The sequence below is a fragment of the Chanos chanos genome, chromosome 4, assembly GCF_902362185.1.
Source record: "Chanos chanos chromosome 4, fChaCha1.1, whole genome shotgun sequence".
Taxonomy (NCBI): domain Eukaryota; kingdom Metazoa; phylum Chordata; class Actinopteri; order Gonorynchiformes; family Chanidae; genus Chanos; species Chanos chanos.
In genome coordinates this window covers 13830498-13856938 of record NC_044498.1, presented here as the reverse complement: position 1 = coordinate 13856938, position 26441 = coordinate 13830498, and the positions used below count along the sequence as shown (strand labels likewise).

Sequence of the window (26441 nt, the reverse complement as noted above, 5' to 3'; positions counted from 1 at the left end):
AAGCTAAAAGCTGACTTAAACAGTTAACCACTCAGCCCTATTGCTTTTACCTTTGGGTGTGGAGTGATGCATTACATGGCCTTCAGATAAGAGCTGCTAGCGGTTTGAAGCTAATTATGTGCCGTCTACCAATAACAATCCCAATCCCCAGTACATCTCTCTCTCTCTCTCTCTCTCTCACACACACACACACACGCACAGACACACATACATACACAAAAACCACTCTTATTTTTGTCCATTGTAGTATGTACCTGTTTGGAGGAGTCTCTTCCCGTATACAGAGGGAAAGGCTGCATGCGGAGGGCATGGGGTCTAATGACAGGGCGCTGAGGTTCCTTAATCAGGACTATGAGGCACTTAAGCAGGAATGTATAGAGAGTGGATGTCTCTTTGAGGACCCCTGCTTCCCTGCTCATGCCACATCCCTGGGGTTCAAAGAGCTTGCCCCAAACTCTTCCAAAACCCGTGGAGTGCAGTGGAAAAGACCCACGGTAAGCTTTCACTGAGCATGGTAAACGTGAACAAAACAAAAATAATACAGTAAAAAAGAAAAGAAAACACCAATATAGTCAAATTAAGAAAATTATAGGTATTATGAAACTTTTATTTTTTTATTTAACCAGATATGTTTGGTATGTAACAAGTGGACATAAAAGCACTTCATTTGTGAAACCTCAGAATATGAAGGCAAACACGACTTGTTCTGTTGGAGTGATCTTGTAAAGGCTGATGTTTTGTAGCGTTTGTTGTAAAAGGTGCTATACACATAAATTTGAGTATAATTCAGTCTTATCTTCAGAGTCAGGAGTGACTGGCTTCCGGACATGGCGTCTCTGTGGTTAGACATATGGAAGACTGTTTTTAGTAGCCACAGTCTAGCTGAACAGGCATGGTAGAAATTGAACATTAGCATATTTTGTCACAAAGCTGTAATTTTACATTCTAAACCATTCCTGCGTTTAAACATCCTCGCGGAAAGAGGGAGGTTTCTATGTCTCATGAGATTGGTCATGGATTCTCTTGTCAGTGTAAATCATAGATATGATACAGGTTTGTCTCCCACATTGCTGTAGGCATGATTCCACCTGTAGGGCCTTCAAAGAAACCTGTATAAGGGACACTAAACAGTAAAGCCCACAACAAATTACTGGCAGGTATAATTTTTAACTTTTTGTCTAACTGGGAATTTCCTCAGTCGTACAGATTTGCTCACTCATTTCCTTAATCAGTGATTCATAAAACTGATTTATCATCCATGGTTGGTTCTTAGAAAAGGTTAGGCTGTTGGAATAAGGGAACTATGGAATGCTTATGCTGTGTGTAACAGAGGCATACACTCCTGAATGGTACTTTTAAATAAATGTAGGAAGAAAGACTTGAAAGTCTTGACACAGTCTGACGATAGCACACTGGGCGTTGCAGTTTGGACAGCATCTTAAATTCCTCATGACATCATGTAAACATTTGTTTACATTACAATCTGTGTGTGTGTGTGTGTGTGTGTGTGTGTGTGTGAGTGTGTTCATGCGTGTGCATGTGTGTGCTGGTCAGATAGTAAACAGTCCCAATGTGGATAAAGTCCAGTCTATGCCTCTGCATTCCTGTCATGGTTTTTCTAGCAGCTGCTTTTGTGTTTGCATTTAGGTTAAGCCCAGATACAGGTCTCTGGATTTTCAGATCTATAACACCCTCTTTCACACAAAGGACAACTGTTTCTTTTGAAGTTTAGTGATATCCACAAGGCTCACTTTAAATTATATATGAGGAACAGTAGGTATCTTCGAGAACCGATTATTTATGTCTGAAACTCTTTGGTACGCTGTTGCTACTTAGTACACTGCCTGGCCAAAAAAAAAAAAAGTCGCCATTTGGATTTGGAGCCTCTGGAGGCAGTGTTATGATCTGGGGTTGCTTCAGTTGGCCGGGTCTAGGCTCAGCAACGTTATGTGGCATTAAAATGAAGTGAGCGGAGCACCTGAATGTGCTGAACCACCAGGTTATCCCATCAATCCATTTTTTCTTCCCTGATGGCATGGGCATATTCCATAGTCCTGACCTCATCCCCACTGAAAGTCTTTGGGATATGCTGGAGAGGACTTTATGGAGTGGTTAGACTCTCCTGTTGTCAAGAAGATTTCCGCCAAAAATTAATGCAACTCTGGACGGAAATAAGGGATATGCTGGAGAGGACTTTATGGAGTGGTTAGACTCTCCTGTTGTCAAGAAGATTTCCGCCAAAAATTGATGCAACTCTGGACGGAAATAAGGGATGTGACGTATAAGGTTGTCAGAAACAATGCCACGGTGAATACGCGCCATAATCAAAGCTAAAGGTGGTCCAACCAAATAGTAGAGTGTGCAGGCAGTGTAGTTTGGAATGAATACAGTAGATTTACAAGTTTACAACCTGTGTCATTACCCATCCATCAAAAAAAAAATTGTGATATCATAAAATGCAAGACTATATTGTTGGACAGAAGGTAGATGTTAGTCACATATTCAGCTATGTTATCAAGCAAAAATGTAATCTAACATTGCTACTTTATCATTCATGGTTCCTGTACTAATGTTACATTGATGTTTGCAGGAACTGTCAGACAATCCTCAGTTCATCCTTGGCGGTGCTACAAGAACAGACATCTGTCAGGGGGCTCTGGGTAAGTCTCTAATGGCTTAAGCTGCTAGATGTTAAAGTGATGAACGCCTGATGAGAGCTGACTGGCACAGACTTTGGCCTCCCTTTCGCTTGCTGGATAGTTTTTATGTCTTGCTAAAAGCTCTGTTGTCTGATGTAATTGCTTAATCAGCAAATGGTTGGAGGTTACATACTTTAAAATCATAACTTACATGTTAAAACACATTTCTCTTCCTCTTAGCACAGAAATGACAGCAGATGAATAATTGAAGTCATTGATTTGCATCGTAACAATATGACGCTAACAAAACTCATGTTTTTCATTATGAAAGTAACAGTGTCAAGATAATCTGCAAGTTTCTAGATGCAACCTATCCATGCCTAGTAAAGGAGTTTGTGGGCTGCGAAGCACTCATGAAGCATTGTGAGACACAAAAGACAAAAGAGATTTATTAAAAGGAAGAAGAGAGCCTCTCTCATTTATAATAACCACTTCCGTCCCCCGTCCCCCATTTTAGACCCCCCCTCATAAACAAAAGTGCTTTGATAAGCAGCAGGAGAAACTAGTCTGAAAGCATGCAGTGTAAGCGATGAATTCACGTCTTTTGTGTGGTTGTAGAAGAGCTGCTGAGACCAAAGCCTTAATATTATGATTTCTTGCTTGGTATTCTCTTGTCATAACCTGCTCCTAACTGCTCAGCAACTGTTGTTAAACAGTCGTAAAGAGGATCGAATGTGGCAGTAAATCAGGTTTTGAGTCCCCTCGTGCACTAAAAATCTCACACACTGAACCTTTTTTCTTTCATCCTATTTCAGTCATGTTTAAACTATTTGCTATATTACTTGATGAGATTTTAAGAAGTTTTGAGAGATTCCTGTATTCTCTCTCTCTCTCTCTCTCTCTCTCTGTGGAACTGTGAAAGTAAAGGGGGGTAAAGACAGAGCGAAAGCCTGCGGTTTTGTGTGTGTGTGTGTGTACGTGCATGCGCATGTCATGCTGCTTTCCTGTCTTTGTGTTTAGACTGGTTGTATGAGCGATGACTCAGACATCTGTGTATGATTCATCCAAGATCATAAGGGAGCTCTTGGAGTTGGGCTCCGTTCCAACATTCTTTCTTTTTTTTTTAACTACTGTTAGTGTTCCTTAGAAATGTAAGGGTGGAGATATATATATATATATATATGTGTGTGTGTGTGTATGTGTGTGTGTATGTGTGTATATATATACATATATACTTTTTAACAATGTCAGTGATGGAATGACCATAATGTCAACCGACAGCTATAACTTCGTAGCCATTTTTGCCACGAGGAGAGTAGTATGTCTCAGTGTGAGACAGGATGTGGGCTCACATGCAAACGTTTTTCCATCACACTTGTTATGTTTGAAGTTTTGGCATCTATTCTACCCTATTCTGAAAGAGGAAACATCTCCCAATCGAATATGAAAGTATTTACACAGGATACCTGAAGGCTCAGCCCATAGACTAAATCTGTCGACACTTTACTAGATTTCGGCACAGTATTGTGTAACTTCTCTGGTACTTGTAAAAGACACCCTCAGCTGGATCATTTTGGTATGACACCATCTACAGTATGTGGAGATGACTAAACGGTAAAGACTACGCAATCTTTTAAATATTTCACAACTGCAGTCTCTCACATAGTAATGCCTGTGCAGTTGGAGACCTATTTTTGTATTTGTCGTATAAAATTTTCAATTCATTACAGTTTCTTTCTGCTGTTGTGCATGTTTGGGAATTTAATGGAAGTAGCACAAGGGTGCCACGGTTGGTGGCTCATCAAAGTTGCTTAGACAGCCTCTGTCTGGTTTTACCACTGCAGTTTGGGATCTCATATCCCTCTACAGGGCGAGAAGAGTTTGGTAATGAATACTCCCCCAGTTCCGAAGAAATCTTGCCGCCGGTCACTGGCTTATCTTTTTAGGGGTTAGGAGTTTTGAGATGGTACTGGAATCATTTTAATGAATGATTAATGAGCACGGTAGCTTGTTACATGACATGAGGTTCTTACATCTTGCACACTTTTCTCCTTCCCTTTGTCTAACCGTCTCTGCTTCTCTCCAGGTGACTGTTGGCTCCTGGCTGCTATCGCTTCCCTTACTCTTAATGAGAAACTACTGCACAGGGTGGTTCCCCATGGGCAGAGCTTTCAGCATGATTATGCCGGCATTTTCCACTTTCAGGTGCGCTAACTTATTCTGTAAACTTTTTTAAAAATCTTACACTCGTACTCACTTGAGTGCCATCATTCCTCATTCAAACCCGGAGCAGATTAATGCCTCAGCATCTCAGTACCACTTCTAACTGGTCCAATTATAATTTGGGCCAGTTGTTAACCTTTGCAGAACTAAATTGTATTATGATTTTTTTTTTGTCTTGTTCTGTTGTGTAGTTCTGGCAGTTTGGAGAGTGGGTGGACGTTGTTATAGATGACCGATTGCCAGTGAAAGACGGCGAGCTCCTTTTTGTTCACTCCGCAGAGGGCAATGAGTTCTGGAGCGCGCTTATTGAGAAGGCCTATGCTAAGTAATGTAACCCTCTCTGTGCTGCATTGCCACACACTGTGTTTTTTTTATGACTTTTTGTATGAAACAGTACATGACATCACAGCTCTGTTTGATTTTAGGTTAAATGGTTCTTATGAGGCCTTGTCGGGTGGCTCCACCACTGAGGGCTTTGAGGACTTCACCGGCGGTGTGGCCGAGATGTACGAACTGCGTAAAGCACCCAAAGACCTGTACCGCATCATCAGCAAAGCCCTGGAGAGGGGCTCCCTGCTGGGCTGCTCTATTGATGTAAGTGTCCTTTTCCATTACTAAACATAAAACTTCCGAAGGCAATTAGAGGCTTACACAGGAAAACATTCTTAGAAGAACTGCAGTGCTGGCTATGTCCAGCTGTGTGCTGTTGGCTGCTGCACATCATTGTCAAGTGTAGTTTCTTATGCCAAACACAAGAAAGATGATAACTTCTCATGTTCTTTGTAGATCACCAGTGCTTTTGACATGGAGGCTGTGACCTTCAAGAAACTGGTTAAAGGTCATGCCTACTCCGTCACAGGCCTCAGACAGGTGAGTGAGAGAGATCAGAACACACCTACCAAACATTTTAATGAAGAGCATTTGACAGAAGATTTCAAACCTGCAGAAGTTCTGTCCTTGGACATTTGATGTAAAATGATGTAATTAATGTGATGCTGTCTAGTTTCAGTATCCCTTACTTTTTCATCTGCTTCCTTGCCAAGCTAATTAAAATATTTAAAAAATAGCGGTCTTTGTTGTATTTGAGTTGTTGAGTCTGAATTTCAGTTCTTGCTAATATCTGAAGGACAGGACAGGGGAGTGAAATATTGTACTGAAAGAGTCTCTTTTAAAGTGATGGGACTGCCTCTAGCATTTTGTTGTTGAACAATCTTATTTAAAGGTGGATTTCCGAGGAACAATGGAGAGACTAATTCGGATCAGGAACCCGTGGGGCCAGGTTGAATGGACAGGTGCCTGGAGTGACAAGTGAGTCTGGATTTAGGTCATGCTAATTCATAATACGATCCATATATGTATATGTGAAAGTTAATGCAAACACAGAGTTAATGACTTGAACTGTTTGTATTGCCAGTTCGTCTGAATGGGATGAAATAGACCAAGCAGAGAGGGAAGCCATGAATGGCCAAATGGAGGATGGAGAATTTTGGTGAGTATGTTCTCTTGACATCTTGACATTCTTTTGATGTCTATTTCTAATTCGGACAATACAGTACATATGTAACATTGACAGCTTTCTTGCTTATTTGCTGGATTTCCTGCACTCAGGGACCTTCGGACTGTTTTTCTTTTTTTTTTTTTCTGCTGTGTAGTTTCTAAAACTCATTTTCTCTTCCCCATGCCTCTCATTGACCCCTCTTGCCATGTCTCTGTTCTTCTTTTTTGTGGTTCACTTACACACGCTCCTCCATTCTCTTTACCTAACACATATTCTCTCGTACTTTTCTCCCCGTCTCTACTCTCTGTAGGATGACGTTTCAGGAGTTTAAGCGTCAGTTCTCCAGGCTGGAGATCTGTAACCTGACGCCAGATGCCCTTAATGACGATAGTCTGAGTTTCTGGAACACCATTAAATTTGATGGGAGCTGGAGAAGAGGCAGCACGGCAGGAGGCTGCCGAAACCACCCCAGTGAGACAGCCCAGCGTTCACACCACACCTTTATTATGATGCTCACATGTTCATACGTGTTGCTTGTTGAACCGCTTCAGACACAGTCGTCTGTTCTCACGGTAATCTTAGCTGAATAATCCATATATGGGACATGCTTCATCCATCTCACTTCTGTAAAAATGTAAGAAAATCTCACATATTTGTTTAAATGCTTTTCTTTTTAAATTGTTTTCCAGCTGTGGCATAAACCGCTTTTGAATGGTTGGAAGGCGAATGTATTTGAGTAGAATTTTAATTGGAACATTATAGACTGAGTATGCCTCTGTCCTGTTGTCCCCCCCCCCCGCTCTCTCTCTCTCTCTCTCTCTCTCTCTCTCTCTTTCTCTCTTTCTGTCTGTCTCTTACCATCTTTTTTCTCAGACACGTTCTGGATAAATCCACAGTACAAGATAAAACTACTGGAGGAAGATGATGACCCAGAGGATGACGAGGTGGCCTGCAGTTTCCTGGTTGCGCTCATGCAGAGAGATCGGCGTCGCTTCAGAGAGCATGGCCAAGACATGCATACCATCGGTTTTGCTGTTTACGAGGTGAGAATTCAGAGGCCAAACATTTCAGAAGTTAAAATACACAAAACTTCAATCAAGCCGAGCCTGTTGTTAACTTAAAATACTTTTTAAAGTGCTGATACTGGATGTTATCGTCAGATTCATAATCTTACACTTTCTCTTTTTGTTTTTAGGTTCCAGAGGAGGTAAGTGAGCATCTTATGGTGCATATTAAAATCATCAGTCAGTTATTAGTATCCTTTAAAACAGAACAGCAGGGGAAGCAGAGAGTGTGAGGAGATTGAGAGATATAGAGAGACAGAACATGTGAAAGACAACTTCACAGATTCACTATCTCCCTTTGTCTTTAGTTTCATGGCTGCCAGAGTGTGCACCTGAAGAAAGATTTCTTCCTCAAACACACGTCCTGTGCGCGCTCCGAGACCTTCATCAACTTGCGGGAGGTGAGCGCTCGATTGCGCCTCCCTCCTGGAGAGTACCTCATCGTGCCCTCCACATTCGAACCCGGCAGAGAGGCTGACTTTGTCCTCAGAGTGTTCACTGAGAAACAGTCAGAGACGCAGTCAGTATTCCAATACCAACATCTCTTTGTTTTCATTTTGAATGCTGTCGGTTGAACCACATCACCGTTCATTATGTCATCTCCCTCAATTCTCTGATTATGGCTTTTTAATGGCCCATCAGAGGTGATTAGATCATATTATGGTTGGCAACTCTCTTATGAAAATAACTCTTTAACAATGGGAAATGTAATAATGCTCCTCTCTTTAATTTCAGGGAAATGGATGATGAAGTGACATTTAACTTGGAAGAGGAGGTGGGATTACACCCAGAGTGGTGTTATTTTTGAGGTTTGACCTTTCTTGTGCTGATCTTTTATTGTATTGAAAAAGCGTATTAAGTCAGCCTTTCCTGTCTTTTTACACACAGCAAGAAGTATCAGAGGAAGATATTGATGAGTCCTTCAGGGCAATGTTTGCACAGTTATCTGGAGAGGTAGGTCTGTTTACTGTTTACTCCTTTGCCGTTTGTCATGATCAGTCATAGTGCCTGTGTCCCTCTAATGAGAGTAATCTGTTCCCTGTCAGGACATGGAGATTTCAGTTCGTGAACTCAGGACCATTCTAAACAGAGTGGTGTCTAAACGTAAGTGGTGCTTATTGGCTGTTCCCTGCATTCCTTGTCAGTTCGGGCCGTGTGACGATTAAGATTTTGTGTCTGATATTTCTGTCACTGTCTTCACAGACAAGGACTTGAAGACTGATGGGTTTAGTATGGAGTCATGCAGATGCATGGTCAGCCTTATGGATGTATCCTTTCTCACGATGTTCAGAGCTCACAGAATTATCCAGTGTTCTATGGTACAATGCTGTTAGCGATACTGGGGGTTTTGGAACTTTTCTCAGTACCAGAGAATTGTATCTCCACTTGTTCTGTAACCATCAACTAAAGTATAGGTGACCTCATTTAGCGCCCCCCAACCTCTAACAATTAAATGTCAACACAAATAACTGAAAGTGTCTGTTAAAGACATTGCCTGTCTGTTTTTTCTGCCCATGGACAGCACAGATATTCCGTAAATATTATCCTACGGTTAAGCTTCACTGTACAATCCTTATTTAGAGATAGAAATATTAGGTTATGGAATGCAACTGTTACCATTTAACTTCAACTTCAAAATGTATTTTTATGCAAGCGTACACACCAATTGTATATGTAATTGTAATCCTCCTCGACTGAAACGTAATCAGAAAGATGGCAGTGCTCGGCTTGGAATGGTTGAATTTCAGATCCTGTGGAACAAGATTAGAAAGTGGTTGGTAAGTGTATTAAACAGCTGTACTTACTCTCCATCTAATACTAAACAACTGGGTTTAGTGCCTTATTCAGGATAAAGAGCCATCTTTTCCTTGTTTTCCAGGGAATTTTCAGACAGTTCGATTTGGACAAGTCGGGCTCCATGAGTGCCTATGAGATGCGTCTGGCTTTGGAATCTGCAGGTAAACCTGCTGTGCACCATTGTGTGTCAAATTTTGACTGGCACATGTACGGCAAATCCAACTACATGTCTGTTACACATGCAATTGTCCACCTGCTGTACATTTGATGTTGTACAGCACCAGTCAGAACACAGACTTTCACAGACTTTCTTGTTTGTCTATGTTATTATAATCACACTTCCACTGAAATATGAATGTAAACAATGATGTAACGGAGCTATGGCCCGTTCCAGGCTAAAGGCAATAAATGGCATAATACTTGGTGTAAACAAACAAAAAAAAACAACATTTATTATTCATGTACACTTGCAGCTTACCGACTAATGGTAGCAAACAGGAATTGCAATGGAAAACATAACTACAGACTACAGTAATCGCTTTTCTGACATTTAGGGTGGCCAACTAGACAGTTAGGAAGTTTTATTTGAATTCTATCGTTGCACACCTGGTCAAATCCTTACGGTGTAGATGCGGCCATTGGTTGTCACGTGAAAGGCCCGACTGCAGTGTTGCTGGGATATTTGTAGTTTCAGGGATATGATGTCATTCCCGCGGACTGTCTCAGTTATGGAAAATATGGGGGGATTTTAAAGTTGTGTAAGAAATCATGGAACTAGGCATTTTAAAATATCAACGTGTAAATTCCTAATTGAGTACTATTTGGTATTGGTTATTAATGTAAATTATTGTAATTTTAAATTATTGTAAATGATTGTGTCTGAATGTTTCTTTTTCTTTCTCTTTTTGTGTGTTCGAAGTTAATTTTTGTTCAATTAGAAATGGTTTCTCCCCCCAACCTAAAAACTCTAGGGCAGTTCACCAGGGGGGTGAGAGGAGAGGAGAGCTGAACTTAAATTTAAATTGAGCTTTTGAACCTAGTAATTGGAAAAGTTTTGGAAATCTGCAAATAGTGGAGACTTTGTTTCTTTTTGTATTGATTATTGTTATTATTATTATTTTCATTTTTGAGGGAAACAGTTTTTTTTTATTGTCTTTTTGGATTGGTGGCACTTGTTGCTGGCTGGTTTGGGACACCCTTTGAAGACTCACCGTGTGAAAAAACATAAAACCTACACTCTTTGGTATCGCACAGCACCTGTCCTGCCTCTTATTCTGTGACGCAAGGTCATCCTTCACAAATGAAATATTGCACATAAGAGTATTTGACCCACAAGTAAACAATGTTGAAATCTTTTCTTGGATAATGTTAGAGTGAATAAAATAGTTTTCAGGTTGGCTTAATGAGCTCTGTAACATTTCTTGTCTCTTCTAAGTTATTTCTAAAGGCCTCAAGAGCTATCTTCCTTTTTCCATATTTTACTTTTTTTTTTTACATTTCAGGATTCAAGCTCAACAACAAGCTGAATCAGATACTTGTGGCCCGATATGCTGAAAAGGACACCATTGATTTTGACAACTTTGTCTGCTGCTTAGTGAAGCTGGAGGCCATGTTCAGTATGTGACCATTGCACTACTTCCTCTGTAATATTTCTACAATATTCTGGCATATATTTAGCCATTCTAAGCATTACTTTTTATCTCCTTTTCCCATTATAGAAGCTTTCCGAGAGCTGGACCAGGAGGGGACAGGTGTTATAGAAATGAATATCACTGAGGTGACGGCTCTCTGTTCTTTCAGAGTACAGTTGCACTGCTCTCAAAAGTGGTGACCAGTGATCATTGCTTTATGTAACTACTTCCTTTGCTTTATAAACAGAAGGGTAAACCACTCTGTGTAGTAAAGCAACACCCTTAAAATGTGAAGAAATAATTATTATTCATTGATATACCTATCATACATTCCAGTTGTGAAAACTTTTTGTAAATAAAAGGCTTATTTTCCTCTTGTTTTTCACACAGTGGCTGTATATGACCATGTGTGGATGAAGTGTCACACCGTGGAAAAGGTGGTGACTCGGTCCATGAGACGTGCCTCCATAGCAACTGTGCACCCTTTCAAACCTCGTACTATTTCAGCTCACTTCACTTTCATTTAATTCCAAAGGTGCCTGGTCAGTCCAGCACAAACTGCCTTACTGTTATGCCTTTTCTTTCTCTTCAACTGGTTCAAAAACTTTCACTTGCCTCTGCTAATAACTTGAAGGATTACTATGCAATAAGTATGTGATACATTGCTGTAATAAATTTAGAGTCTACTTATATAAAACTATTTATTCTGCAGGTTACAGCATGAATATGACTATGCTCTCACATCTAAATTGTAATCGGTACATTACATCTTTCCCTAAATATAAATTTGCATGCACACTGCTGCATAGAGAATGTAGCAAAGTATTTTGCAAAAATGTTGAGAATCAATCTGACTACCTTCATATCTCTAATATAAATGGAACTGATCGCTTGTGTTATTCAGAACGTAACACCACCAGTTTAATACGTTAGTTGTGGAGGACATGGTTTCTTAAGATATAAAAATAGCAAAAATAAAAATACTGTTTAATCGGTGGTTGCTATTATTTAAATACAAACACCGCAACACTGAAATGTTCAAGGTAACGAATAATCTATGAGCGAGATGGTTATGACTTTAAAGCTCTGATAGGTCACTCAATACTGTACACAACTGTGTATTTTCATCAGTGATTTGGGCAGTAAACAGAATAAAGTTGACTTAATCCGTTTTCTCTACCGTGTCATTTATTGCATAATTTATTGTTCATGTGGCACTGCACATAGACAAACTTATTAACAATTCCGTATTCTCTTCACTATACAGTAGCGTCCAAGATGAACATAAAGTCTAGATAGCAGACAATAAAAATTAAGGAAATGCATTGGTCAAGTCAATGTCACATTTGATCCCAATGCAGATGAAGTCCCTAGACACCACGTTAATCACTCTTTCGGCTTTTGATCTTTGATTTCGCTCAGTCCGAGAAGAACAGCCTCAGCTTCCAAAAGGGTCGTGTCGGTGGTTGCCCCAAGAAAACGAGAGGTCAGTTCCAGGTCTACCAACCGGAGTCTGACTCTACCTCCCCTCTGGTACTTGTCACCGTCGACGGACGGGCGTTTGCAGACACAGTGGAACTTAGCTCCAAAGTCAATGTACAGATCGTCCTTGACAACGTGAAATATCTTGCCAATGACAATTTTGTCCTTAGCAGGACCCATCTGCATCAAAGGAGAGTGTCGCAACAAAGATGCGAAAGACTTTTCGTCCCTCGAAGACCCTGTTCGGACATCTTTACTGTGCTGCTTCTGTTGAATATCTGAGTGTAGCTCGTAAGCGGCAGCAAAACCACCTTTTGGTTTCTCAGGAGCAGGTGTGCTACTTTCCTTACCGGCGTCTCCCCCAGACAGATCACTAACATCAGTGGTGTAAAATGCCTTACGACCAAAAACTGTATTCAGAGAAGATAGAGATGTTCTGCTTCTCACGTTGTGCACAACCTTGCACAAGGTAGCCATCTTGATAATCGGAGTAGAGTGCAGCATTCTGGGAAATTACAGTGTTACGTAAAATGACGGGACGGGAAAGAATAGAAAGTGCCAAATTATTTGGTTTTAGGATAATAGAAGAGTAGAAGATAGAAAAAGGTTTGTATTTTATATAAAAAATGTGTTATTTATTTACAGTGACTTGTTTTACAATGTATTAAAGTAGTTAAATCTCAAGACTCTGCTTTGCTTCCGCTATATCCGTAGTGACGTATGTAACGTCATCAAGTTGGCTACATTTGCAGTTCGTAGTTACTGGAAAATAGAAGAACTGAGGCAACATGGAACTCTTTGTCATTTCTCCTTCGCAGCGATTTATCAATTTGAGTTTTTCCCCCGGCTCGTCCGTCCGTGATTTGATCGCGGTTCTTTCTTCTAAAGAGGTGAGTACTACAGGACATAATTATGTTATAATTTGAAAATTGTTTCGCAACATGTTTTAGATCAGAAACTTTATTTGCTAAGCTAATCTGTTTGCTCACCGAAGGACGTTTTGTTTGGTTATAGTTATCAACACATGCTAACGTTCTGTGTATTTTTTGATGCCATTGTGTGTCAAACTTGTTTTCTATTCAACAGGGTATCCCGTCGGATGATTGCTATGTGAAGAACAATGGCCGCATATCGGGACAAGACGATGAACTCAAAACCGGAGCGGTGTACCGTGTGGAGCATCGCCTGTGTGGTGGAAAAGGAGGTAGATGAAATAAGCCAGCTGAGAAGTTAATTTTTCTGATTCTTTGTTGTAGCGTAATAGAATTGTTGGTCATTAGTTTTAAGGGTAATGTGTTTTACAAGCATACAAGAGCGTCTTGCTCACACTATCTTCCTACTCTGTGCTTGTATGACAGGCTTTGGCTCCATGCTGAGAGCTCTTGGGGCTCAGATAGAGAAGACCACCAATCGTGAAGCATGCAGAGACCTGAGTGGGAGAAGACTCCGAGATGTCAACCACGAGAAAGAGTGAGTTTTATTCTGTTCATCATGAAAAATGTGGTTATTCCCTTTATGTCAATCCAACTTGTGTGTTTTTACTTTGAATAAATCCAGTTTTGATTTATCTATGGCTCTCGTCTGACCGAGTGCTTGTGTTTGTATGTGTAGCTGCCTCCACTGAAACCTAATGCTGTTTTTTTTTTTTTTTTTTTAGAATGGCAGAGTGGCTGAAGAAACAGTCGGATCGCGAAGCGGAGAAGGAGCAGCGGCGTCTGGAGAAGCTGCAGAGGAAGCTGGCGGAGCCTAAACATTACTTCACTGACACAGACTACGAGCAGCAATGTCACGACCTGTCTGAACGTCTGGAAGATTCCGTCCTGAAAGGTTGGTGTCCATCCGCTCCATTGTGTTGTGCAGTATGGCGATAGAAACGAATAAGTACCTGTTGTACTCAAATTTTCACTTTGAAGCAGGTTGTTAGATGTAAGTCTATGTAAGGTGATTCCATATCTATAATCATTGTGTAAGTACTTCTAGAATACAGTTTGTTTTGATGGAGCAATGATTGGCATATTCGGAAAACATGTAATCTTCATCTTTCAGGCATGCAAGCTTCTTCAAGTGGACTGGTTAAAGCTGATGAAGGTCCCAGCCGAAAACGGCCAAATGTAAACAAAGAGGCGAAATATGGAAAGAAGAAATGCTTTTGGTGGGTGTGGCATATCTTTCTGTCATATATCTCTCAATCAAGGCAGAGTAACTCGGTATAGACTCATCCAAATATCCTTTATTAATCCCACAGGACCGGTATTGAAGGGCTTGATGATGTGGCCAGCTCAGAGGAAAGCAGTGATGAAAGTGAAGGAGAGAACTCGCCCTCCTCATCTGCATCCTGCAGTTCAGGGGGAGCTGTAGCAGCATACTCCACATCCACTGGTCCAGACAGGGCAGAGTCCCAGGAGGAGAAGCCTTGTACCAGCTCTTCATCCAGCTCAGGCTCCAGCTCTCCCAAAGACCACCATGAGAACGATGTACGGGAAAAGCAGGAAAACGAGGACAAGACAGAAAGGCGGCCCAACGCTGAGGAAATTACGCAGAGCACTGGTAATGCTGAAGAGAGAGGCGAACCCACCCAAACAGAGACCAGCATGAGGGAGACAGACTGCCCTCCAGTGGAGAGCAAAGATAAACAGCCACCACAACCAATGGTGAGCCATTCCTTTTTCATTGTGAGCTCAGCCTAATAAATGCTGTGGCTTGTTTAAATAATTGAATATACACTATTCATAATAGATCATTATAGATCATATGTAATAGGTCTTATATTTAAGATTCATTAAAATTCTTCGCTATTTACTTAAATAAATAGAATAAATAGCCTAACTGGTGGCATGATGTGAATCTCTCGGCAGGATGATGGGCCTTTGGACCTGCAGGCAGTGAGGACGGTGGAGGAGCTGGAGGCGTTGGGTCTGGACAGACTGAAGAGAGAACTGATGGAGCGAGGGATGAAGTGTGGAGGAACGCTGCAGGAGCGCGCCGCCCGTCTTTTCTCCATCCGAGGACTGACTCCCGATCAGATAGACCCCGCCCTTTTGGCAAGTTCCACCAAGGGCAAGAAGAAATAACCTGACTACCCAACCTAATCACAGAGATGGACTTGGGTTGTTGATGGTGTTATTTGTTTTTTGAATACGGGGTCGGATTGATATTTTTTTGGTTTTATAAAAATGTTATCAATAATGTTAAGCTGTTTATTTTTACATTTTATAGAATACACACTTTCATCATTATTGAGAAATGTTAGTAATTTTGTACATGTTATATGCAGGGAACTAGCCATACTGATGGAGAGAGGATGTTTGAAAAGAGTTTTTTTGTTTATGTCGCCCAGAAATTGATTTAGTGAAGGTGCCACATGGCTGATAAAAAATAAACGGCTCAATCAGACCCTCCCAAATGCTGTTTTTATTCTTGCTGTACAGTTTTTGTAATATATTACGAGTCACAGTGAACAGTTTGTGAATAAGTACAATTGTAATTTTTTCCCCCTTGAATGATATGGACCTGTAACCACGTTGCTTTAATTATTAGTGTTTCCTGAGAGATTTTAACAGTTGACAGTGACTCTAAAAACATGTTTAATGTTGAGTTACATGTTGACTTCTGTGCATTTGAATGATGTTGTGAAGAGACATATTAGCAAAGGGTACACAAATGTTTAGAGCAGACACTGCCGCCATCTGCTTCCGAATAAAGGAATTGAGGCAAGATGTACTGTCTTTTAATTCTTTTAATGATTAATGGAAAAAAATAAAAGTGAGAATTAAAATGGAAAGTGACTGATGTTTCTCTCAAAGATCACTGTTGATATCATTATGTGCTGATACTTCATGATTTTTTGAGAAATGCACTACAATCCCCTAGTACTTCTGAATGACATTTTTGATTCTTACTACAGTTTGAAGGTGGATTTGATCCATAAAGTCTAGTATTGTCTTAATCTCTACTAAGTAATACCAAACTACCTCAGTGTTAGACCCACACACTACCATGCTAGTTGATAGTGTGTGCCTAAAACTAGCATGGTGTTGGTCCACTGTAAAGGCTTCTCTTACCGCTAAAATGCATCATCTTGGTACCATATTTGTTGGCAGTTCAGACAAGGATGAACAACCCAGTGAGTCACCAGCCAAGAATACTTTATGGGATGTGCTACTTGCTTTTATGCAGTACCATAGCTTCTCCAAGCAAACAGGAGGGAGTGGCATCCTAAAAGGTTTTTACCAGGCCCCAGACTGCTGCAAACATCTTGATTAAATGGTTTTAATGGTTTCGTTAAATGGTACCGGGGGTAAGATATGGTGAATGTTTGGTTTCCTGAGTTTGGAGTAAAACATGAAGAGTACAATATGTAAAAAAAAACAAAAAAAAACAATTTAAGCTGTATGGTGACATTAAAAATGAGTTTTTTAATGTCACCATATAAACTAGATTTACATTGTCTGTTATCCTATTTGATGTAGACAGGCTGGCAAAAATAACAATCACATTAATTCAATGATATCTACAGTTAATAAATACAGGACAATAATGCTGTGATAGTCAAAAGGTCCAGTGCAATAGTCACAAAAGTTAAAGAAGAACTAGATAACAGTCAAAAACAACAAAATAATAATTCAAATAACCCAGTTGTAGAGCACAAATACACACACACACACACACACACACATATATATATATACATACATACACGCATAATCTAATGCTTATTAAAATATCTTCTTACTTGATGGTATTTGACGGTACTACTGTATCTTTCAACCTATTCAGATGCATGTATTTTTTTTTATATACATAAAATAATTAAACACTTGTATGTGTAAACTGCAGTTTTTGAACCAAGTCTAAGTTGTGACAGGCGCTTATGGCTTTCACTTTCTGAGCAGTATCGCATATCGGTAAGAAATTAAATTGGCTCTATATTTCTGGCTCAGATTAATAATTATAGTGCTTAAAAATAAAAGAGTTTTTCTTTTTAAATATTTTTTTTTACGTATACTTCTGAATATGCGTATAAGTATTACCATTTTGAAGTTATCTGTAATCGGTAAATTGTTGAATTTTCTACATTAATGGGATGAGAAACTGAAGTTTAGTAAAATGTGTTGCGAGTATTTGAATTTTATTTCGTATGCCAAGACAATGACGGTGGCTTTGAGAAGCTTCCTCTTGACGCTATTGCATATGCTGTATGCTACACAGTGCAAAGCCGATAGCCCCGAAGTCGGATTCCTCGCCTTCGTACTGACTCTGTGAATTCAGCAACAATAAGCAATCATAGTCATCACATGAGCGATTATCAGCGGTTTTCAACACTTGGTTTTTGCAAAATAATAGTTTTTGCTTTGGAGGTCAACGCTACTGATGGTGTAAATAAATGTAAAATTAGCCAGAAAAGCTGAAACAATACCGGTAAATTGTAGCACTTTTTGTCATAGCGGAGACATTATATATCATGGAAGGGTAGTAAAATGTGTAAGTTAATTTGGTTTAAAGGAAGCACCACAAGAGTTAGCAAATTGGCACATATGGAAAAAATATTGAGCATTCAAGATCAGCATGAGTTTAGAGTATTAAACCTACTGTCATTCCATGATACTCCATATCTGTGCTGATCTTACCGAAATACACCCCATGGCAAAATAACAATATAAAACTACAGTGTCGAAAAAAACAAGCTCTTTTATCCTGAAACCACTTTGGACAATCCTGCGAATACCCTTCAACTGTTGTGTCATAAATCTATCTGATCTAAAAATGAATGCATATGCTTACAGTTTTAAATCTTATGGGAAAAGCAACAGATTATGCAATGTATAACATCTCCTATAGATATTTATTGAGAACTTACTAACAGTTTTTAAGTTATCAACAATGAGAAGACTTGAATGTCACGAATATTCAGACTAAAAGTATTGTTTATAAATTCTGTTACTTCTCAGAATATGAATATGACATAAAAATAAAATTACCAAAAAAAAAAAATGCACTATGCAATCAAGAAAAGGACTGTTATTGTGAACTGCAGTGTGCAGAATACATTCGTTGTAAATGTTATGCGTTTTATTTATTGGTTAGGAGTATTTATTAGGTGTAGCAGGATTAATGAAGCCCTAAGATTTTAATTTCATTAATTTAAAAAGGCAAACTTTAAATCAGCAGTGAAAATTACGGTGCAATTTGAAACGATTCTTGAATATTTTAAGTCGTTGGCTACAGCTTTGAAAGAGTCTCCCGGCTCCCAGTTTGGGCGACGACGTCACTCTTGTTGGCTTCACAGTGGTGAATATGTTAAGCTTCCAATAGCCGGTATTTATATTCCTTGAGCGTCCTCGGTATTTTCCCTCTAGCGCACATAGGCTACTCACTTAGTCGCTAAACGCCCTAGCTTCAAACGCAGTCATCACCCGGATTTCTTAAACAAGCAGATAAAGTGTGGTCCTTGATTAAACACGAACAACAGAGTACAAGAATGCGCGTCTTCTGACGAGGATGGTGATTTGGCTTCCAAACCTCATCACCGCTGTGGTGGATTTGTGAGGATTTATCTCGTTTGGGATATTGTCATTGGAGCAAAGGAATACGCAAACGGAAAATCCAGTTGGATCGAAAGGTAAAACAAAAGTTCTTCATGTCGGCCAGCCGAAACAAAATAGTGGTAAAATGAATCTGTATTCAAGCGCGTTTGAGTGATCATTTGAAAATACTGGCGCAGCATTGATCATTGCAAAATTGAATCATTACCATTGTGTGTGGGCCTGTCAAGCCTCTAACTTCAGAGATTAATTATCCTTGCCCTCAGTTACACATTTAATAAGAAACGAAGATCCAATAAACTGACAAATGCTTTGACGCCATTGGCATTTTAAACAAAACTGTCTATTTATAACACAGTGCTATTGTGTAACGGGCTCCGAGACTCTGCATTGAAAAACGCAGCACTGCGGGGTCCAGTTAGAGGACAGCTAATTTTGTTTCAACAGGATCACTGTGATACACATTGTCTTAGTGGCGGCTGTACCCTTCTCTCGGACGGGACTGTTTGTTGTACTTGTTATTTATTGACACCGCTATGTGAAATTGCTTCGCTCCGATATGCGTGAACCACATTTGTGGGCTGTGTCTGTGGATATACGGCGTGAAGAACGCCCAGTTGCAGTACAGCTTACGGCATGCTGCCGCTGCCTTCCTAAGACTGAAAACCTCAATAAAGATATTTTCTGATCGACCGCTGCTAATGATATTCTGCGATTTCCCCCTAAATTCCCATAGTTTACTTATTCCTAGACAATTAGAATATGAAGAATCGAAAATCCTGGTTGCCAGTCAAATGCGTGGTTGGAAAGAGGATACCGTAAAGAGACAAACAGGACTTCAGTGTTTCACAATAGATTGCTATGTTAGCACCACAGACTGTCTTTCTCTTAGCGTTTTCTCAGAACTTTATGAATAAGGTCAAACATTCTATTCTGGCACGGCTCAGAGAAGCTCAGCATCCTTTGCTGTGGTAGCAAGCTACAGTGAACCTTATTCCACCACGCCATAAGAACAGAGGTCATGAATGTGACAGTGTTTTATGTGTGGCAAACATAACTTTAATGCGGAGAATTAGCTCATCTTATGGAAACCCCATCTTAACCTCGTTTTTGAAGGAGCCTAGATTGTATATTTGCTTGCTGTCAGCACTGAACTTGGTGTTCTCTTAGGGTGGGACACACTTTGATAGCTGTCGGGCCTGAATCATTGAGCCGCGACGGCCGTGGTTACCCCTCGTTAACATGCGCCTGTGTGTGTAATTTAAAGATAACTACTGTGAACAAGTGTCAGAAAGCAGGGCTGGCTTGTTTACTTCGAGCAATTACGCCCTTGTCCGTTTTATAATGACCGAATCTGACTTCATCTCTCTCTCTCTCTCTCTCTCTCTCACTCTCTCTCTCTCTCTCTCTCTCTCTCTTTTACTCTATTTGGAATTTATCACACTGTAAAGGGGATAGCTTAACACACTCTTGAAATGCACTGAATTTGTTTCCAGTCTGAGGAAAGATTTATCTACTTACAGATTTATGAGTGCATTAGGTTCCACTTCATCTCGCTATCATCAAGTTGACATAATTGAATATAGAAATAACTGAATGCAACAAAATGTAGAATGGCGAAATGCTTCTTCATTTTCCCCTGTGTCTGCATGCTGTGCCCTCAACTGCCTTATAATCTGGCTGAGTTCCAGTGATTGACTGTTCGCACAGTCATACTGCCAGAGTATGTAAATCTTTGATTTACTCAGAGTTCTGTTCAGTAGATGTTTCAAAATGCCTCTTGCGTAATTCTAATGATAGAATCTATTCCTTTGTCTGATCACTGTAATCCTCTCCACCCTTGGAAGTCACAGTCATATCTTTTCCTCACCATGCTTAACCTTTAGAGCCAATTTAATAGTTGGTTTCTACCTACGTGGTGAGTAGACTGAAAGTTTGACATTCATTCGGAGAGTGATTGCATGAGGTTAAATCTTTACTGGCTAATAAGGGTAGATAAGAACACGGTTTATTCTCAGCTAGTGGCCGGAGAGCAAGGGAGTTGTTTAAATGTCCAGCTGAGCAACTGTTCACAGTAACAGGTGCCTCTTCAGTAAAACAGCCCCCTACAGCATTTTTCACAGGGTTTAAGTGATATGGAGGGGTATGTGGTTTGTCATTTCCCCAAACCATTTTGACAATGTTGATATTAATATTAGTAATATTAATTAATGTCAATTATATTAGTAATATATAAGTAGATGGGCTTTCTGTGCAAGATGTGAATTATTATTGTAAGACTCATTTGATGTTGTCAGTTATCTATTTTTATGCGTAAAGGATGACACACCAGAAGACATAAAACTGCTCAGGAAAATATGAGCTCTTTGAAAAGTCAGTGTTTTATTTTTTTTTTCCACATTGTTTACACTAGCATTTGTAGATTATATGCACTGTTTTGGAGGAGCATAAGGACCAATTTCATATCTCTTTTCCTGATCCTCATTGGCCACTGCGTGTCTGTTTGACTAAGATAACCACCCTCTCCACCAGTAAGTGAACTGAAATGCTTGGTGCGTGAATGCGTATGCAGGCGCATGATTCCCTGCACGCCGTCACACTGACACCAGAGACTAGCTGTGTTAAACTGTCAGTGTTGCCATTTGATATGTTATTCGTCAACTGCGTCACGCAGACTTGTGTTGCATAGCTCCGAACCACTGTTGACAGGGTAAATCTCATCTCCTGAATGGATGGGTGAGTCTGCTGCTTAATTTAACTGTAAACAAACATCAAGATAAACTCGATCTCTCAAAAGTAAACATAATGTTTTGTCTCACAAGATTTTAGCAGATGTTTTGACTGAGAACACAGATATTATGGAAATCTCTTAATTTTTCAAATCAATGTGAGGAAGTTTTAAGTGTTCGGGGCTTATTGACGGCACATATTTTAGCCTTCTCTCTTGGCTGGAGAGATACATACTCAATGATCTACTTTTTTTAAAGACAAGTTTAATATCCCATCCATGCCATGGTGTGGTGTTTGTTAGACTACTTCTATATTTACCATGAACAAAACATGGAACTAGCCATAGATAAGATATTGAAGTCGCTGGAAAATAATGAGTTGTGCTTCATCCTGATTTACTGTTACACAACGGGAGGTGAAGAAGTGGGATGAACTTTTGTAAGGAAGATTATTTCTCGACATCACCAGATGTGAGTCATGATGCCAGGTGTAAACAGGTTTATCAGCAAGAGTTTTTCAGGTGCCACCCTGATTTTTATGATATTTACTGGTTCTTTATGTGCTGACGGTACCTTTGTTAAAATAGACTCCTACCCTCTCAAAGCAGACTCTCGCTCTAGGTTCTGTGTTATCTAAGAATCTCTTTCCCATAGAAAAACCTCACGTAAGTGACTCGAGAAGAAAACCAGGGGAGCACAGATGTCAATTGCAACTGTAGAAATGTGTTAGATCTATATGGGGCACCCTATACATTGCCTGTTGGAATCCTGAGAAATGTTTCAAAGTGATGTACAGACCAGCAGCACTCCCCTATTTATGCATTCCTACTTTGTTCACTCTTAGACCTACAGCGGATGAACAAATCCTGGGTAAATAAAAAAGGAGAGGACAATGATGAAAAGGTTACAGAAGCTTACATAAGACCCAGAAAGGACGGATCCTTTAGACTTTTTCCATTTTCTTTTCTTTGTCTTTTTCAGTTATTGTACTCATTATACGGGCCTGGTCAAATGCATCAGCGTAACTTGACCTCAGGTTTTTTTTTTCCATCAGTGACAGTTTCATATTGTTTTTGTTAAATATGAATCTCTTTATTGTGTGCATAGTTCTTTGAATCTGGTCCATGATGTGATTAATAGCAATAAAAGCAATATCCCCTGTTTGTTTGAAGCCGTATATCTCCTGCGGCATTATGGGACAGAGATTTCTCTGTGAAGAATGATCTCTGTATACTGCTTCGCTCATGGAGCCTGTCAACAGGAGAGTCCCTGGCTCTGAAATTGCTCTTCTTTTTAATAGGTTCTTAATGGCCAGCAGCCTGCTACAGGATTTATAACCAGCTGTCAATGTGCCATACAGCACTACCTTTTCATATCCTCTGAGAAAGATATTTAATCTGACGCTTGTCCACACTGCATGTCATAGATTAATGTACCTCAACAACCAACGTCCAGTAAACTTCTTGAGGAAATAATTTAAGTTCTGTGCTTATGAAACAGTTGCAGGCTAATCTGAATATGAAAGTGCAAAAACTGTATTAAAATAATTCAGATGATAGAAATGTTTGGCAGAATCTGTCTTTTTAGGTAAGAAAATATATAGCAAACAAAACTTCAAATGGGAAAATCTTTATACTGTCTATCAGGAGGGCTTGCTGTGATTCAACAGAATATTCTGGAGAAATGATCTGTTTAGCCCTTGTTTGTGCTGCCATGAGATGTATAAGAGTATTTGGAACAGTCTCCATACTTGACTCAAGCTTTTTTGGCTATGTCCTTTCTCTCTCTCCCTCCCTCTCTCTCTCTCTCTCTCTCTCTCTCTCCCTCTCTTTTTATATGGGAGAACAAAGGCCTGTGGCAAATTTTGGGAGTCTTGTGGAAGTGCTGTGCTGAGACAATACAAAACTAAAGCAGAATAATCGATACTCGCTTCTCTCTTTTACCTACCCTATTATTTTTACATACTCTCTCATTTTTGGTTTCCCCCCCCCCCCACATCTCATTTCATTATCTTTTTGTAGAGCCTCATCTCTGCCCTTTCCCCTCACCCCCCCCCCCCCCCCCCCAACTTCTCCTCCATTCATACACCTATTAAATCAAATGAAGCCCACATGGACAGAAGATATTCCTTCATCCCTTTTGTAGTGCAATAGAACACTGGTGGATTTTCCGCGCGGTTATATTGCAAATTCTGCAGAAATATTAATGTATGATTCATAGTACTTCCAATAACTCTATATTATATAATTACAACGTAACTGGAGTTCCAGCACACTAAATTATCCAGTTCACTTCTGTGCTATAGTTCTGATGCATTAGAGACACACATTCAGGGTTTTCTGTCTTTTAATGAGATCCTTCCTGTCATGATTTGGAAGAATGTGGCTGGAAGACTGTTTAACTGTGCTGAAATTACTTCTCACATGGACTTAGCAGGATGGTTCATAATTACATTTGGACTCATAAGACCGACCACAGGCTTTTCATCAAGCAAGCTAAATAAAACAATGCATAACCATGGTCCCTCATTATTTAAGTCACTTTGTGTAAACAGTTCCATGCAGCCCGTGTCGTTAAATTAGATTAACCCGCTAATGCCCACGTCAGTCATGACACATGATTAGTGTATTTGACCAGAAAAGTTAAAAGCGGGAAACTTCATGTGTCATATCTGATTCTGAACTCCCTGAACTTTCAAGTGAGGGTTTTTGTGGGACTTAATGTCACGCCTTTGTTTAAAGGAAAGGATATGTGCCACTTGTGTACACATTTGTATTGTAATACCAAAAAACGGTCATGATAGCTGTAGTAATATGGTGAGAATAGAGATTAGATATTTATTTATGGCCGGTTGAGTGGAATAACGGTGTTCTTGCGTCCATTTTGAGCGTAGGGAGCTTTTCCTCCCTCTCGCATTGCCTTTCACCAAATCCACATTTCCTTTGTGAAGTCCTGCGTCTTTTGTAGCGGGAAAGATCTTTTGAATAAAACATTTCTATAGCTTAGACACAGTTCTCTCCTATCCAACATCAGCCACATCCTTCTTCTCTGTCTCTCTCCCTTTTCTGCTCTCCCCACTCTCTCCTTCACCCCCCCCTTCCCCCCGACTGTTGCTCTCTCTGATCTTTCCCTCCCGAGACACATCTAGAGCAGAAAAAAAAAAAACCCATGCTATTGCATTTTTTTGCATTTAGAGCTGAAACTGGGGCAATGACAAAAAAAAAAAAAAAAAAAAAGAGGGTGGAAGCAACCCAAGATATTTATTTGACTATGCTATACAATGGCTATGGTTAAGGACAGGCATATTGGTAATGCTTCTGGTCCTATGTGGAGACATACACTGAAATTCCTATTGGCTGCCTTTCAAATACGGTTACTCTAAAGTTCCTATCCAAACAAACTCTAAAGGTTCCGGTCAAAACTGCGTCAGACTGACTGCTCTGGAGACAGCAGAACAACCATATATCCATTCCCGAGAGGGCACAATGAAAGAAGTGTCTTCTAGATTTACAATACAATGATATAAAGAAGTCCACTCAAGTCAAATGCTCTGGTACACAATCAGCGATCAGGATCTTATTTCCTGGAAATGCCACGACACAAACAACAAACTGAATTTTGTCTGCATGATCATGTTAATTCTCATAACATAAAGCAGGTGTATTGTTCTCCCAGTTTGATATTTTTGATTAATCTGTGTGTTAATGTTAGGAAATGGATGTAGATGCTGTCATTGTCAGCATGCGTTTAAATGTGAAGATACAGGGCATGAGCACAGTTTCTATGCCCTACTGAACCTGTTTTACATTTTGCTGTGTCATGTTTTTTTGTTTTTTTTTTCACCCTCAGGATTTTGTAACACTTATCTGCAGGTCACCCAAGGATGAATTATTTTGTAGGCAAAAATCTGTCTCTATCCATGAATGTGTGTTTCACATTCAGAACTGAACTACAGCTATTTAATGTGAATCATGCCTCTTGACTACAGATTTAAAGGAAGTAGTTTCGGAAGCATTTAAAAATCTGAACGAGGGCGAAATCTCTAGCAAGTTTGCTTTGCTTAGGAAGGGCTCCTTTTTTTTTACCACTCAGGAACATTTACCTGTTTGTTCTTGAGTTTGCTCCAGGAGAGCTTTGGCTGAGTATTTCAGGTTTTGGTTTTGTTGTGAATGCCAGTAAGGTTTTCTCACAGACTTTGCTGTACTCTTCTAATTTTCCTTTCTGTCTTAACCAGTGCCCGAGAGCTTGCTGGGACACATCTCCACATCAAGGAGTCTGTGAATTTTCTTTCTTTTCATTCATTCATTCATTCATTCATTCATTCATTCATTCATTCAAATAACCAGCATCTTATTTCTTATTATCAAATAACCAACACCTAATAAATAACCAACAGCTAATATCTTATTTTCCGTTGGTTGTAATTTCAGAATGATTATTTTTATCTTGAGGTTTTAAAATGCTTCTGAAGAGAGCAGAGTGGGGATTTTCCAGTGACATGTCCTTTTTATGGACTGGATAAGAGCAGAGCTGCTTGTTTTTTTTCCTGAGTATCTTGCACTTTGCCTGGCTAGCTGGGGCTTGTTGGCTGTCTTCTCTTGCCCTACAGCAATATCCTTTTGGACTTTTTTGAGCGAAATGTTGTGTGTGTGTTGGTTCAGACCCAACCAAAGTCAGACCTGAGAAATCAAAAGATTAAATTTCATCAACATGGGTAACTCCTTAACGCTACAAAGTCTTTTTAGATTTTGTTTTTGGATGGTTTGCTGTGGCAACTGTAACAGACCCTGTTGTGGACACCCCCTGGTTTTCCTCCTATTAGGTTTGAGATTACCC

At 39.8% G+C, this 26441-nt stretch overlaps 3 protein-coding genes across 4 annotated transcripts; 2 read left to right on the top strand and 1 right to left on the bottom strand.

Moving 5' to 3' along the window:
• The first annotated feature begins 248 nt into the window (after window positions 1-248).
• Window positions 249-11269, top strand: capn1b (calpain 1, (mu/I) large subunit b). The gene is made up of 21 exons (XM_030772880.1): window positions 249-494; window positions 2591-2660; window positions 4726-4844; window positions 5054-5187; window positions 5288-5456; window positions 5649-5732; window positions 6085-6170; window positions 6277-6351; window positions 6671-6831; window positions 7234-7403; window positions 7556-7567; window positions 7733-7944; window positions 8160-8199; window positions 8313-8378; window positions 8471-8528; window positions 8628-8692; window positions 9134-9202; window positions 9304-9382; window positions 10724-10837; window positions 10940-10998; window positions 11243-11269. Exons 1-21 carry the CDS (start codon window positions 249-251, stop codon window positions 11267-11269), a joined length of 2115 nt encoding a protein of 704 aa, XP_030628740.1.
• Window positions 11270-12009: 740 nt separating this feature from the next.
• On the bottom strand, window positions 12010-12811 carry mrps28 (mitochondrial ribosomal protein S28). The gene has a single exon (XM_030772011.1). The coding sequence runs from the start codon at window positions 12809-12811 to the stop codon at window positions 12239-12241; it is 573 nt and encodes a 190-aa protein (XP_030627871.1). The 3' UTR covers window positions 12010-12238.
• Window positions 12812-13122: 311 nt separating this feature from the next.
• On the top strand, window positions 13123-16078 carry sde2 (SDE2 telomere maintenance homolog (S. pombe)). Of its 2 annotated transcripts, none has more exons than XM_030771170.1 (7): window positions 13123-13224; window positions 13421-13538; window positions 13693-13804; window positions 13992-14161; window positions 14381-14486; window positions 14580-14985; window positions 15190-16078. In XM_030771170.1, exons 1-7 carry the CDS (start codon window positions 13123-13125, stop codon window positions 15403-15405), a joined length of 1230 nt encoding a protein of 409 aa, XP_030627030.1. In that variant the 3' UTR covers window positions 15406-16078. The 2 variants fall into 2 exon arrangements, with proteins under 2 accessions (XP_030627030.1, XP_030627029.1); XM_030771169.1 differs by having other exon boundaries at window positions 15187-16078.
• Window positions 16079-26441: the final 10363 nt, after the last annotated feature.

What these genes read in the sequence shown, in the direction of transcription:
- sde2 (XM_030771169.1), top strand. Translation starts at nt 13,123, where the DNA reads ATGGAACTCTTTGTCATTTCTCCTTCGCAGCGATTTATCAATTTGAGT. An exon ending in GATGTCAACCACGAGAAAGA is followed by an intron (nt 13,805 to 13,991) that starts GTGAGTTTTATT and finishes TTTTTTTTTTAG; the next exon opens with AATGGCAGAGTGGCTGAAGA. An exon ending in GGAAGATTCCGTCCTGAAAG is followed by an intron (nt 14,162 to 14,380) that starts GTTGGTGTCCAT and finishes TTCATCTTTCAG; the next exon opens with GCATGCAAGCTTCTTCAAGT.
- mrps28 (XM_030772011.1), bottom strand. Translation starts at nt 12,811, where the DNA reads ATGGCTACCTTGTGCAAGGTTGTGCACAACGTGAGAAGCAGAACATCT.
- capn1b (XM_030772880.1), top strand. Translation starts at nt 249, where the DNA reads ATGTACCTGTTTGGAGGAGTCTCTTCCCGTATACAGAGGGAAAGGCTG. An exon ending in ACAGGTGCCTGGAGTGACAA is followed by an intron (nt 6,171 to 6,276) that starts GTGAGTCTGGAT and finishes TTGTATTGCCAG; the next exon opens with TTCGTCTGAATGGGATGAAA. An exon ending in TCTGGCTTTGGAATCTGCAG is followed by an intron (nt 9,383 to 10,723) that starts GTAAACCTGCTG and finishes TTTACATTTCAG; the next exon opens with GATTCAAGCTCAACAACAAG.